At 36.9% G+C, this 13,426-nt stretch overlaps 1 protein-coding gene across 4 annotated transcripts in view; it reads left to right on the top strand.

Annotated features, from left to right (window-relative positions):
• The window catches only part of SPATS2 (spermatogenesis associated serine rich 2), a 151,315-nt gene that overhangs the window by 127,063 nt on the left and 10,826 nt on the right, over positions 1-13,426 (top strand). For all 4 annotated transcript variants that reach the window (XM_024736774.1, XM_024736776.1, XM_024736773.1 and 1 more), the window contains 3 exons: positions 26-205; positions 2,657-2,792; positions 12,248-12,306. In XM_024736774.1, coding sequence (XP_024592542.1) covers positions 26-205; positions 2,657-2,792; positions 12,248-12,306 — 375 coding nt within the window. The remainder of the gene's footprint in view (positions 1-25; positions 206-2,656; positions 2,793-12,247; positions 12,307-13,426) is intronic.

Genomic DNA, 13,426 nt, shown 5'->3' with positions numbered 1-13,426 from the left:
ATATACTGGCCGCTTCCTTTGACAGGATCCATGCTGGAGAACGGTGTCTCTGATTTTGAGTCCAGGTCTTTGACTGTGCACTCTGCTCAGAATTCTCAACAGAATAGAAATGCTGCCAAATCTCTCTCAAGACCTACCGTAGGACCTCAGCTTTCAAATCTAGGAATGGAAGATGTTCCACTCTCTTCCACCAACAAAAAGCTAGGTAAATCAGAGGCCTTCCTTTGAGAGAAAACGATAAAATCTGTGTTTTTAGCTCAAGAGGGCAAATTACCTTTGTTCTCATAGGTAAGGTTTCAGAATGGGCAGCAGGTAATACTTCTTCTGTTTTCCAGGCAGTGTCTACCCACCCTTTCCCCGCTTTGTGTACACAGTTGGAGTCTGATGGTAGTTTAGATGCTGTACAGTCTTGCTACAATGATGGGGATCGTTTTTGTGAGCGAAAGTCAAGGATGCCAGGATGACTTTTCTGCTAACATTAACCTGTTCGTTTTATTTGCTTTACTGCAACATTTCTGTGCTATTTCCTTCACTTTTATCTCCTGGTTGACTCAACAGTAGAAAGCTCTGCCATCTCTGAAATGACACTTTGAAGAAATATTTTAATTTCTCTTCACAACTTCATGCTCTTACTGATACCTGTAAGACTATAGCTTTAAACAAGGTCATTTTCTCTAGGCATTTACTTAGCATTGACTGATGGTAGCCATTTGCTTTTCTTTTAAACTATAATAGTTATTTAAATAATCAGCCAATAATTAAACAGATTGAGATAATAGCCCTTCTGCCATACATCTAAGCATGGCAGTCCACTCACCTGAACAAATGAAACAGAGAAATGTAAAAGACACTTGTAACGTGTAGCTCTTTATTGAATTATTTGTTCCACATGAGCCAAATTTAATTAGCGAGACTCTCCTTTTTCATCTTTCTAATATAGTCCTCAACTTGGTGCAGAAAGGCAAGTCGGAGACTATTTACACAAGCAAAACTAAAGGCACAGGGCTTGAAAGCTTTTAGGTAGATTTTAAAGAAATCAAGTTGAGATGAGGAAGGATTTAAGTAAAAAATTGAAAATCTGTATCTTGGCACATTATAAATTTGTTAGATCAGTTATTCCAGCTACCAGTTGTAATAATTTTGACATTGGTGAATATAAAAAGGTTAATAGAACTCTCAGAAACTGGTTAAAATGTGTTGGGTAGGTAAATGTATTTCATCTTTATCTACAGTGTTGGCTTACCCACATATAGTGCTTCAAACTGTACTACCGAGAAAGAACTTTATCAATTTTGTAATGTCTACATGGTGAATTGTATTCTACTAAATCCTGTTATTTAGAGAGTTTTGAAAATTTGATACCTACTGACATAGGTTTTCTTTTAGTTTTTTTCTCTCTGTGTTTCATTTCATTTTGGATAGTTTCTAAAATTGACGTCTTCAAATTTATTTATCTTTTTTTCTTTAATAGTTTTTAATCTGCTGTTAATCCAATCCAGTGTAGTTTTCATCTCAGACATTGTTTTGGTTTTTTTTTCATCTCTAGAGGTTCCGTTGGGGTCTTTTTAAATCTCTTCCGTGTCTCTCCTTGACGTGCTTATGCTTTTCCTCTACCTTCTTGAACATATGGTATCTGATTATATTAGCTCTTTTGATGTCCTTACCTACTTGATTCTACATCTGTGTCATTTCTGCACCTGTTTCTATTCATTGATTTTTCTCTTCATTATGGATCAGTCATATTTTTCTGCCTCGAGTAATTTTTTATTGGATGCCAGACATTGTGAATTTCTCTTTGTTGATTGCTAGATATTTTTGTATTTCTTTAAATATTCTTGTGATTTATTCTGGGACTGTTACTTGGAAACAATCTGAAGCTTGCTTTTTTAAGCTTTGTTAGATGGAAATAGAGCAACCTTTAGTCTAGAGCTAATTACTGAGGCAGTACCCTTCTAAGTACTCTACCTGGTACCCCGCTCTGGCTGGTATGAACATGAACTATTCCTGGTCTGGGTAAGCTCTGAGGATTATTCCCCCTGCTGCTTTCCAGTGGTTCTTTTACCCGAAACATCGGGTAGTTTCTGCACACCCATGCACTCAGAATCCTCTGTAGGTCTTTGTACAATTTCTTCATTTTTGTGTAGCTTTCTCCTCTCCAGTATTCTGCCCTGAGAATTCTAGCCACCTTGGCCTCACTGAATTCTCAACTCTGTCCCCTCAATTCAGGGAGACTTCCAGGCTCAGTTTCGGATTTCTCCTCCTTGCCTTGCAGCCTGGAAACTCTCTTATGGCAGTAAGTTGGGGCAGTCACAGTCCTCACTTTTTTGTGTCTGTTTTCTTCACAGGGGGGTGGGGGGTAGTGGGTGAGAAGTACTCTGCCTATTGTTCATTGTCTGAAAACCACTGTTTCATATATTTTGTGTGTCTCTGAAGTTTTTTAAGACAGGAGGGTAAATCCAATTCCTATTACTCCATCTTGTCTACAATACTTACTTAAAAAAAAAAAAATCTATGAAAACATTAGTTTTTTGTTGAGGAGTGTGGCCATTTAGGAAGTATTCTTAGTCCATGTGACATTTGTTATGTTACATGCTTAGGTGTTCAGATCCAGCTTTCAAGTCACCTGTGCTCCTTTTTTTATTGGGGTTTTTTCAAGGTTCTAATATTGAAAAATCTGTGAAAGACCTCCAGCGCTGCACAGTGTCTCTTGCACGATATCGAGTTGTAGTTAAAGAAGAGATGGATGCTTCCATTAAGAAAATGAAACAAGCTTTTGCTGAATTGCAGAGCTGGTAAGTTAAGTTGCTTTTGATATCGGTAGCACAAAAATGATCGTTTAAAAAAGATGGTTAGTCATTCACCAAATTCTTTAATTCCAAACTCTTAACTACTCTACATAGTGGAGAAAGACTTAAAAATCCTATGCTATGTTTAGCTTTCTGCTTCATTCTGCTTGTGGTCACAGTGTGGGAATGAGTGGTAGAGAGAACTCATAATGCTTTAGGAATGGGCCTAAATTAATATTAACATTGTTCGGAAAGGGACACATAATTAAAGAGTAGGTCATGCATCCTTACATTAGGGTCTGTCTTTTAGACGAGGAATCTGTAACCAATGACATGATGTTTTTGAACAAAGTTATAAAGTAGAAAAGATGTCTTTGTTTTCCTAATGCACCCCACCCTAATGGTCTCTTCTGTGCCCTATTACTAATCATTGATTTATTTTAATTTTGTGTTTTTTAAGCTTGTTTTTAAAAATTCTATCTTAAAATATATGTGTTCTGTAGGGGAAATAGGGTTTAGTAGTTAAAGAGGTTTGAAAATACTTAAATTTTTTTTTTACTACTGGACTTCTTAATGCCTTTTCAGTGCTAATCTGCATTGTGAATTTACAAGAGGGAGCTATTTATCGAATATATTTGATTATAGATTAGAGAATCTTTGGGAGGAGAAATATATTCTAATTTTTTTCTAGAACACTGAAGCTGTTTTAGCTATTAGATAGTAAAGTGGTAACTAATTCTTAAACCATAACTCCTTTCGGGGGGGTATTTGCATTTTATAAGGGACTTTTTTGAAAATGGAAAAGACCTAAGGACCAAATTAAGTAAAATGATAGGAAGACAAGCAGCTAGGTTGATATTTGGGGATTTAAGACTGTCCATTCTGCTTACTTGTAAAACTTGCGTGGATCTGAAATGTGAGAGGAAGTTTTCATGAATAGGGAGGACCTACACCACTCTTCCTCCCAACCATCCATCTGTTTTCTTGCCTGTCTATGGGCTGTTTCCTGAGGTCATATTCAGCCATGTCTCTGTTCACAAACTTAGTCTGGTCACTTCATGCCACAGCAGACAAAAGATAGAGGGAGTGTGGTTAGCCTCAGTCCTCCTGTTTTGTGGAATTGAAGAAGGGAGTGAATTAACAAAGATGTAGAATAAAGCCTCCAAAAAGTTGCTGACCACTGCTTTTATCATTTGCAAAGTGTAGAGGGGTCCATGAACCAAAAAGTAATTTTAGGATAGATAATTCATCTGCTAGTCTACCCATGCTTTGTCCTGAATCCCAAGTTTCCCCTTTCAGGTTTTATAGCTAGAAATTCAATGTCATATCTTCAGTTTTTCTTCTATACATTTTTGCTCTAGCCAGATTACTCGTCTCAAAACTTAACGTACACATTTCCTTTTCCATATACTAGTTAAGGCCATTTTTCCAGCCTAATAATGCTCTCCTATATTTTCTGCTTATCTAAATCCAACCAGTTCTCCAAAATTCACCTTTAATAAACTCTAACTTCCCCTGGAAATTTTTCTAGGTAACTGATTTCTCCTCTTCCTGACCCTCTGGGAGAAAGCCCCATGCCCTTTGCTCTGGATTATTATCATATCAGATATTGTTGGCTCAAGAAAAGAATAAAGAGCTAAGAGTAGAGCATCACAACTTTGCCTTGACAAACCTCCGGTCTCCATGATTATTTAGTTTACTGATTACTTAGCCACAGGATCTGATTCCATTCAGAACCAGCCTGAACCAGGAAATACAGTTCCGGGAGAGAGATTTGTGAGTCCTTGTTGACTTGGAACCCAGTCAGGGGGAGCCTCCTTTGATAAATGACAAATGAAATGGTTTCCTGCCTAGAAACTGTGTATTTAGGATTGATTAGCAGGCGTAGAAACCAGGTCAATTTAACTTGAGGAAAGACATTACCTGCCCTTTCCTGCTGGTGTAAAGCCTTCTCTCTGGATGATTGGGTTTTTAAACTGGCTTATTTCAATGCCCCTGTAATTTCTACGTCAAGATATAATTGGCAGGTGAGCTAACTCCCTTTGGCACTGAACCAGAGCTTGGAGTTAATGTCACTTAGGAAGCCATTTTTTGTGTTGGTTACAGTATAAAAGAAAAGAAAAGCGTTCTAACAAATTTGCAACAGTAAGATTACATGACACCTGACGGGGCATTATGGGAATTATGCCGATAACTGCTTTCACATCGAGGCCAAATGAAAGCTGACATTTACCTGTGGGAAGGTAAAAGCAGAGGCGTCCCAGGATGTAAAACGTCAAATCTGTTCTTATTGGTGATCCAGTAATAATCATCTCTAGACCCAGGTTTACTTTTCTTGTTAATTAATAAAATTTGTCTGACACATTGTTGGAGCTCCTAGCTGACAAGTTTAAGGCTGTTAAGGAGTAGGGTATGAAGTAGAACATGAAGCTGGAGTGTGTAAACTACTTTGGACAGTTGTCATAATATGTGTCAGTGAAAAGTGCCAACAAAATACACACTCAGCCTGCCTTTTAAATAAAATTTCTGTTTTATTGAAAGTCAAAAGGTACTTACTAAAAGGAGAAAATGGGTAATAAATTTGGGATTCTACAGCACATAAAGTCAATGTACGCCTGTGCTTAAGACTGAAGTTTTTCCTGGCTGATTCCTCGTTCACCTTAGAAAAGTTATTTCCTTTTATTTGAGCTTCTCTTTTCTTCTTATAATAAACTTAACAAAGGCTTTTAGATCCTTAAATGTAAAGCCCATCTATAGAGATGGTGAAAATTTAGAAAATAATTTTATGAATGAAAGCACTTTCAAAAATGTCTAAAAACCATAGAAATAAAGGAATGGGCTACTGTTATAATGTGTTATCAGAAAGGTACCTAGCACTCTTTAGTTTTAAATTATTCTTCAGTTTTCGCATGTTTAGTACATTGATATCTTATTTCTACTAGTTCTTGCCTCCGTGGTTCTCAATATTCTTTGATTTAAAATTCTAACCCTTTAACCATCTGTGAAAATAACTAAGTAGCATACGAAGATTACTTTACAGTACCAAACATGTTCAATCATACTATCTGATTTATTCATCCAGATTTCTGTCCTGTGCAGAGGGAACTTTATATTTTACTTTACTATTAAAAGGAATTTGAGTCTTAGGTTAAGCTATTTGCCTAACATGACATCGTAAGTTGCAGACTCAGTATTTGAATCTGTGTGTTCTGACTCCCAGTAACCTATGCTCTTCATCCCACCCATCACTGATGGCTCACTTCCCCACTAAAGCTTGAGAAGAAGGCTAGAGACTCTTGATATCTCATACGTTATCTCCTCCTCAGCTTAAAGGCTGTGTAACAGAGAAACCCCACTGCAGGGAATTTAGGGACTAAGGAATTCAGTTGTTATAGAATAGGGTTAGAATGAAGAGGACCAGGATTTTGACTGAGCCTATGAACGTCTTTAAAGGATTTTTTTAGTTCAATAAAACAAAACTATAAGAAGGACCATTCCATCCAAAATATTTAATGTTCTTTTTATGTTGTAATTCGTAAGGGCCTAAATCACTCTTCTTAAGTCACAATTTGGAGTGACTTGCAATTCAGTTATTCTTCAGGTCAGATCTTAGTTGTGGGAAAGGCATGAAGATTTTAAGAGAAAGGTTACTGTGGAGGGGGTCAATTAGAAAAGATTTCTGGGAGGAAATGAATCATTATCAAGCCTTGAAAACGCATGGAATTTACACTGGCAGAAAGGGCGGGGATCCTTTAAGAGATATGATATAAGCAAAGGCATAGAAGGGACATGTAGGGACCTCACAGTGTAGCTAGAGCTAAGGGCCAATAGTTGAAAGTAGTGAGAGATAAGTCAGAGGCTAAAGTAGAAGGAGAGCGTTTGATGAAGGAATCTGAATTTTGTTTTTCTTTTTTTTAAAGTTTCCTTTATTCCCTCTTATTTTTACTATATTTCCCATAATTATAACAATTGTTTTTAAAAAAATAGAAGTCATATAACTCTACCACCTTAACACATAATTAATTTTTTGTGTTCCCTGTGTCCCTTATCTATAAGCATGCGTAATCTTAATAGATATAATCATAGTGAGATTGTAATTTTGTAGTGTATTCTTTTCACTTAAATTATCTTTGATTCACCTCTTTATAACTGCCTGCACTGTGTTAGTATGTGTATGTGTTTATTTAAGACTTTCTAGGGACTTCCCCGGTGGTCCAGTGGTTAAGGCTTCACCGTCCAATGCAGGGGGTGCAGGTTCGATCCCTGGCAGGGAGCTAAGATCCCACATGCCTCACGGCCAAAACACCAAGACATAAAACAGAAGAACAAATTCAATAAAGACTTTAAAAATGGTCCACATCGGAAAAAAAAAAGAAGATAAAAAGGGACTTTGCTGGCGGTCCAGTAGTTAGGGCTCGGCGCTTCCACTGCAGGGGGCACAGGTTCAATCCCTGGTCCAAGAACTAGCATCCTGCATGCTGTGAGGCGTGGCAAAAAAAAAGAATTTCTAGACAGTGGATCTGGAACGTATAATGATTTACCAGGGTAATATGAGGGCATTTTACTAAACAGATATCCTGCTGAAACTGAGAAATCAACATGAGTACAGAAATTAGAATAATAATTGCTGTTGCCATTTATTGAGGTATTATTGTATGTCAGAAACTTTTATGCACAATATCTATATATAACAATATCATTTGTAATATTATACTCATTTTATAGATGAAAAAAATGGGCACAGAAAAAAATAATTTGCCAAAAGTCATACTTGTTATTAAGTGATACTTTTCCACTATATCATGCTTCCTTTTTTGTGTCTTACCAGGTGTCTCTGTTTGCCTTTATTTTTTCAGTCTTCGTCTTCCTAGTCCATATATGTCTCCCTTTAGACGTTGCTATCATATCCAGAGAGAAGGTTCAAAAAAACAAGTCCTGGTTTAGGATCAAGTCAGCCAATCGTTATGTGGCTTAACACTCCAACTATTTTTCCTTACCAACTAGAAACTTGAACAATGAGCTCCTTGGTAATCTAGATTGCTACTGTTTTTTTTTCCCAAAACATATTGTAAAATATCATCGAATCATATGGTCTCTAGTATTACTGTAGAATCGAGATGCTTTGACCACTGGAGAAGAACAGAAAGAAAGGTTTTCCATTAAGGGCCTGTCCCACAAGAACAGCTTATATCCACATTCTCACGTCTTAAAAGCTACTTGAGATTCTTGAAATATGAAAATTACATTACATGCTTTGTAAAGGCCTCCTAACAAAGAGGAACCGAGTTTTCATAAGGTTCAAATTTGATTTAATGAGCTGATTCTTTCCATTCATTTTACCCCAATTGTTCAGTTCAACATGATGACCTGGCTGCCTAACTGGTGTTTTTTGTTTCTATTTTGAGCCCAGATGTGTGTGCCATACTCATAAAACCAGTGCCGGGAATACGGCGTTTTATGAAACACTTGAAGCATCATTAATTCTCTGCTAACAAAAACTACTGAAAATTCTCTTTTCTGGTTGTTTTATCTGAAAAGGGAGAAGTGTCTTCAGAGAAATAAAGGTGTTTGCATTGGCTTTGCTTTGCTTGGATTTCTGCTTTAGTGGAATTAGAATAAATAGGTTTTAGGTTTTCAGCAAATAAAATCAAGTTCAAATGTTTTGTAAGAACATTATTGAGTGGTTTAGAGTATAAACGCTTGAAATAATTAGTTGGCTTAGGAATTGCCGGAGTCGTTTCTATTATAACATTGTTTTCTAATGCAACAACCATAAACAAATGACAGTTCACAGTTTTTTGGTACCAAGGAATTACTGAAGGCAATAGCTTTAATCAATAAGCTACATGTTAAATATATTAATTAAAGGGCTTGTTTCAAATGATGGATATATAATGTATCTTAGAGATATTAATGGTGATGCTACGGGAACAACTACTCTGACCAACTAAATTACGCAAAAGCTTTAGAGTAAGTTGAGGAAATGTGAAGATGGTAAAAAGTCTTGGTAAGGAGAAAAGGAAATAGAGAACATTCAGACATTTACCAGTCTTTTTCCTTAACAGCGACAAGACATCCAAAACCATCTTTCATGGTCAAAGAAAGGATATGGAAATTCTCTATGCTGTATGAGGCCCAGGCTTAATAAGACCTAGTGTCTTTCTAAACAGAGTCCCAGCAATATTTAGTGGATTTTCATTATCAGTTTCTGAGTCCAGTATTCTCAGATGCTCATCGTCATGTATTTCCATTCAGGAAAGCCTTGACGGAACAGTTGCAAGCTTAGTACCCTCAAGTACTGAGTAAGAAAGGTAACTGAAAGTCTGGCAGTCTGAATGAGCCTTTCATCACTCTCTGAGAGGACTCATTGCTTGTAGCTATGGCATCTGAAAACTATTACCTCAAACCACAGGTACTTTTGAATCTCTTGGCCACAGATCCATACTGGGACCGCCATACAGCTTAGAACAGGTGGAAGCTTCAGCTTAAGTTTCCTCATTGTCAGAAAGTTGTATTACAGTAAATTACTATTTTTAATTGTGAAAAATGCCTCTGCTATTTATCTTATGCTTAGCCTACTTTCCACCTTTGCACTCTTCTCACCTTCTCTGTTTATTTTGTAATGCGCATGTTTCCGCACTTAAACTTTCAATATACGGAAAAGTTGAAGGGATAGTACAGTGATCGGTGTGTTTTGGTGGAACCATTTGGAAGTTGCAGACATAACATGGCCATCCCTAAATGCTTTAGCATTAATTACCTAAAATACAGTTATTCTTCTACACAACTGAAATACATTATGTGATGTACTTTTAAGAAAGTTCTTAATAGTCTTTTGTGTTGGTGTCAGCCTATCTTTAGTGACGCTCTCAGCTAGGAATGCCTGGGGGCACTCACCTGGGCCCCTATGAGCCAGTGTTGTGGCGGACTGACCCTTGTGGTTCTTACGATTGCCACATGCACCTCAGCAACAACTATCAGGGCATTTTGAAGAAAAAAACAATGTTTATTACTGACAAGTCGTGGAGGCTACATGGCATGCCTGGAACCACACAGCAAAGTGTGCCTAAGGAGAGTACAGACCTGGGGTCATGCCCTTATTGGGGTTGAGGATGGGGTGCCTAGGGTTCTGCGGGTTCTTTATTAGTAAATTTAAAACATAAGAGCAAGAAAGCGTGGGAAGGAAAAGTAGGATCACTCCAGTGGGTCAGTTATCTAGGTCTCCCAGGGCCTTCTAAAAGGGGAACCTCATAGGTGGGGTGGCCTGGCTCTTTATGAATGTCGGCAACCGAAAGCTTAATGTTGGGCACTTACATTATAACCAAAAAAGCTAATCGTCGGGCACTTACACTACATATGATTTAACATTTATTCATTTTTCCATTTTAAAGACTTGTAAAAAATTTAATGAAAAAAATGCCAAGATTCATCAGGCTTTTCTCTGAGAAAATATCCCAACAGTTAGCCAATAGATTCCTCTGTTTAATGCTTGGCTGACATCACAGGACCTTTCAGTAGGTGTTATCAATAGAAGGTAACATGACAAACAACAAACAAAAAGAAATAGAAGTGCTTACTACTTTTCAGTGTTTTTTTGGCATGAAAGGGTAAGCTTTTGTTTCATTTTTAATTGATGTGGTCATACGGTTGCTCACACACTGCCCTGTGAATTTCTTAAGAAATGAGTTATTCAAGAGACAAAGGTTATGTAAATGGATGCTAATCATTCTTGCAGGGGAAAAAAAGTACCATCGCGATGTAGTAGCTCATACTGACACAAAAAAGTCTTATTGTGACGGTGCAGAACTTTTTTCCCTGCTGAAAAAGTATCATGTGACATTCTACTTTTTCATAATAAAGGTTGTTAAGCTGCAAAAGTCCTACTTGTTTGCTGAGCTCTTTTAATAAACATTTTACAAGCTTTGTCAGAGACAAATTTGTCATCTGATGGACACAGTGTCTGCATCTTAAGGTGATTCAGCGACAGAAGAGGTAATGATAAACTGGAAGCCTGGTAGCTCCTGTCTCAGATGTGCTTCTGTTTTGCCTTTTAGGTATTCCAAATGCTGCTAGAGTTCTTGGAGCAAAATATTTGCCAAGGTTTGGGGAATGCTTTCTTAGCAAAAGTATTGCTACCCTATCACAATAGTTGTATCTTCTCTCTAGTCTGGTGCTTTGGGATTAATAATGCCAACCAAATTTGTTTCTTTACAAGTCTGTGTATTAACATCATGCATAATGATTATCAAACCTGTGTTCTCCAGCACTTTACTGTAACAGATTTTGCTCCTTGAGGAAATGTCCCTGCCTTATACTTTTTTGTATATCTCACTATAGTCTCCATATTAACTACTTTGTGCCAGCATAACAACATATTGAGCTAAATTGAATTAGACTGTGTGTGTGTGTCTATATGTGTGTGTGTGTGTGTGTGTGTATATATATATATGCATATGTGTGTGATTAGTTTTACAACCAGAAACAAGAGGAGAACTTTTATTAACACTGTAGTTACATTCCCACTCAAAAGGAGAAATTAGAATGAATTTCAAATATGAAGAGATTTGGAACATTTCCTGTGTGTGCAGGTATTAAAGTTTTAGTTTTGTGTTTTTGTTTTTGGAGTTTTGTTTGTTTGCCACTGCTAAGCAAAACTGATATGGTAAGGAAAATTAGTTTCATCCAGAGGTTTAATCCTAGGGCAGCCTATTATTTCTTTATATGTTCGCTGAAGGTGGTGGGCTCTTATCTAAGAACATAGAAAAGCTTTCCCATACAAACCATTTACATTTGCAGTGGAGAAAATTCTAATTGACCATTTAATGTTCTTTTTCTGTAAAAAGCCTTCCAAAAACCTTTGATTCCATCTTTTCTGGATTACTATTAAACGTTTACCTGAAACCAGCACAGTCTATGTATGTCTTTTAACTACTCTGCATTCTTAAGACTAAAGCACCAGTGGACTTGGTGCAACTGTGCTAAAATGTTGAAGATCTATAAATCCTAATCGCGGGTAAATTTATCCTGCCCTAGCAGGAGTATTGCCTGGTAAAAATTCATTAGAAGCAAAGCTGTCCAATTTTATAGACCAAAATATAAAATAAAAAGTATGCATATATGTAGAAATATGTAATTTCCATGAGGGCTTCCGCTTTAGCACAACTTACCAAGAAATGTTTTGTAGCTTGCTACTGCCATCTACTGGTTCTCAACTCTTAGATGAGTAGTTACTGGTTTACTGTAATATAGAGAAATAAAAGGGAATTAGGTTTCTTTATTGGAATCTTTCAAACAGTCTTTGCTGAGGGTGAGATAGGATTTTCATGTGGTATATACAGTGTTTATTTTGTAGTATGCTTTTAGGGAACAAACTCATAAGTCTTTCTCCACTATTAACAATGTGCTGTGTTCCTGTTTGAGTTTCTGATCAAACCTTTTTTCCCTTTGTCATCCCTTCCTAGTTTAATGGATCGAGAAGTGGCATTGCTTGCTGAAATGGACAAAGTGAAAGCTGAAGCAAGTAAGACTGATCTTTATTAAAGCTATTACCTGCCTCTCAACCCCCATAACAAAAGCTCAATATAAATGCCACAATAAGAGTTTATATATTTGGTTAAACAGTCTTGAGCAGTTGTACTATGCTGGCATAGGAATCCTTTCAGGTGAAACAACTTTACAAGAGCCTGTTTTTCAATACTGTCAAATTTTAATATTTTGAATATAGACTTCAGAGACTACTTCATGGTATCTGCCACCACAGCACCAATTAAGGAAAATAAAGTATCTTGCAGGTGCCTGGGTTTTACTTTGTTTTTTCCTCCAGTGATTGAACAATTCCATTGGATTTTTTTCTACTTGGAAAAAAACCTTTGGCATAATCAGAGGAGACATCACCAGGTTGCCTACAATTAGTGTATACATTCCTGTCATTACCTCTCTCAGAACTTCCTTTGTTTTCTCAGGTTGTAGAAACTTCACTCAGTGTCTGTTATCATTGGGTAGGGAAAAAGTCAATTAATTGAATTTGAAGGTTCAGGATACCCATGACGAGGGTTCTTTGAAAGCTTACTAAAATGGAGTCTGGAGGAATAGTCTAACTTGGATAATTTGTGGGGTTTTATACAGAAGAACGAGATATCTGTTTTCTGTCATTTCTGTTAAGGGTTAGGTTAAAGATACACAGCTATATGAGAAGAAAGGAATGCCAACTGCACCTTGTACAATGGCATTGATTTGGGACTTTTCAACAGTTTTTCTTTCGTGCATTGAATGCCAGATTTGTAATTAGGAAGGTTGTTTCTTTTAACCTACTCTCAAACTGGTGAGAATGGAAATAGGTTGAGATGATGACTCACAATTAAATCATTTGTGTCTGTGGTCATGGGCCAGAGGAGGCAGCTTTGAAGCACTGAGCTGAGTTCAGTTTTGATCCATTTTAATGAAATTTTAAGTATATAACAGAGATGCTATCCATTGTTTTTCAGAGGTGAGATTTCATTTAAATTGAATGGTATATCCTGAAATTTCCGGTGACGGTTTCAGTCCATTCTTGTACCTATGTGTTCTCTTTTTGAAATCGAAGTTTCAGAGAAAATAAAATTAGTAAGAAGACATAGCCCCTAAAAAAAAAAAAAAAAAAA

The sequence above is a fragment of the Neophocaena asiaeorientalis genome, unplaced genomic scaffold (genome assembly GCF_003031525.2).
Source record: "Neophocaena asiaeorientalis asiaeorientalis breed wild unplaced genomic scaffold, Neophocaena_asiaeorientalis_V1.1 scaffold134, whole genome shotgun sequence".
Classification (NCBI taxonomy): domain Eukaryota; kingdom Metazoa; phylum Chordata; class Mammalia; order Artiodactyla; family Phocoenidae; genus Neophocaena; species Neophocaena asiaeorientalis.
This window is presented reverse-complemented; position numbering and strand designations above follow the sequence as displayed.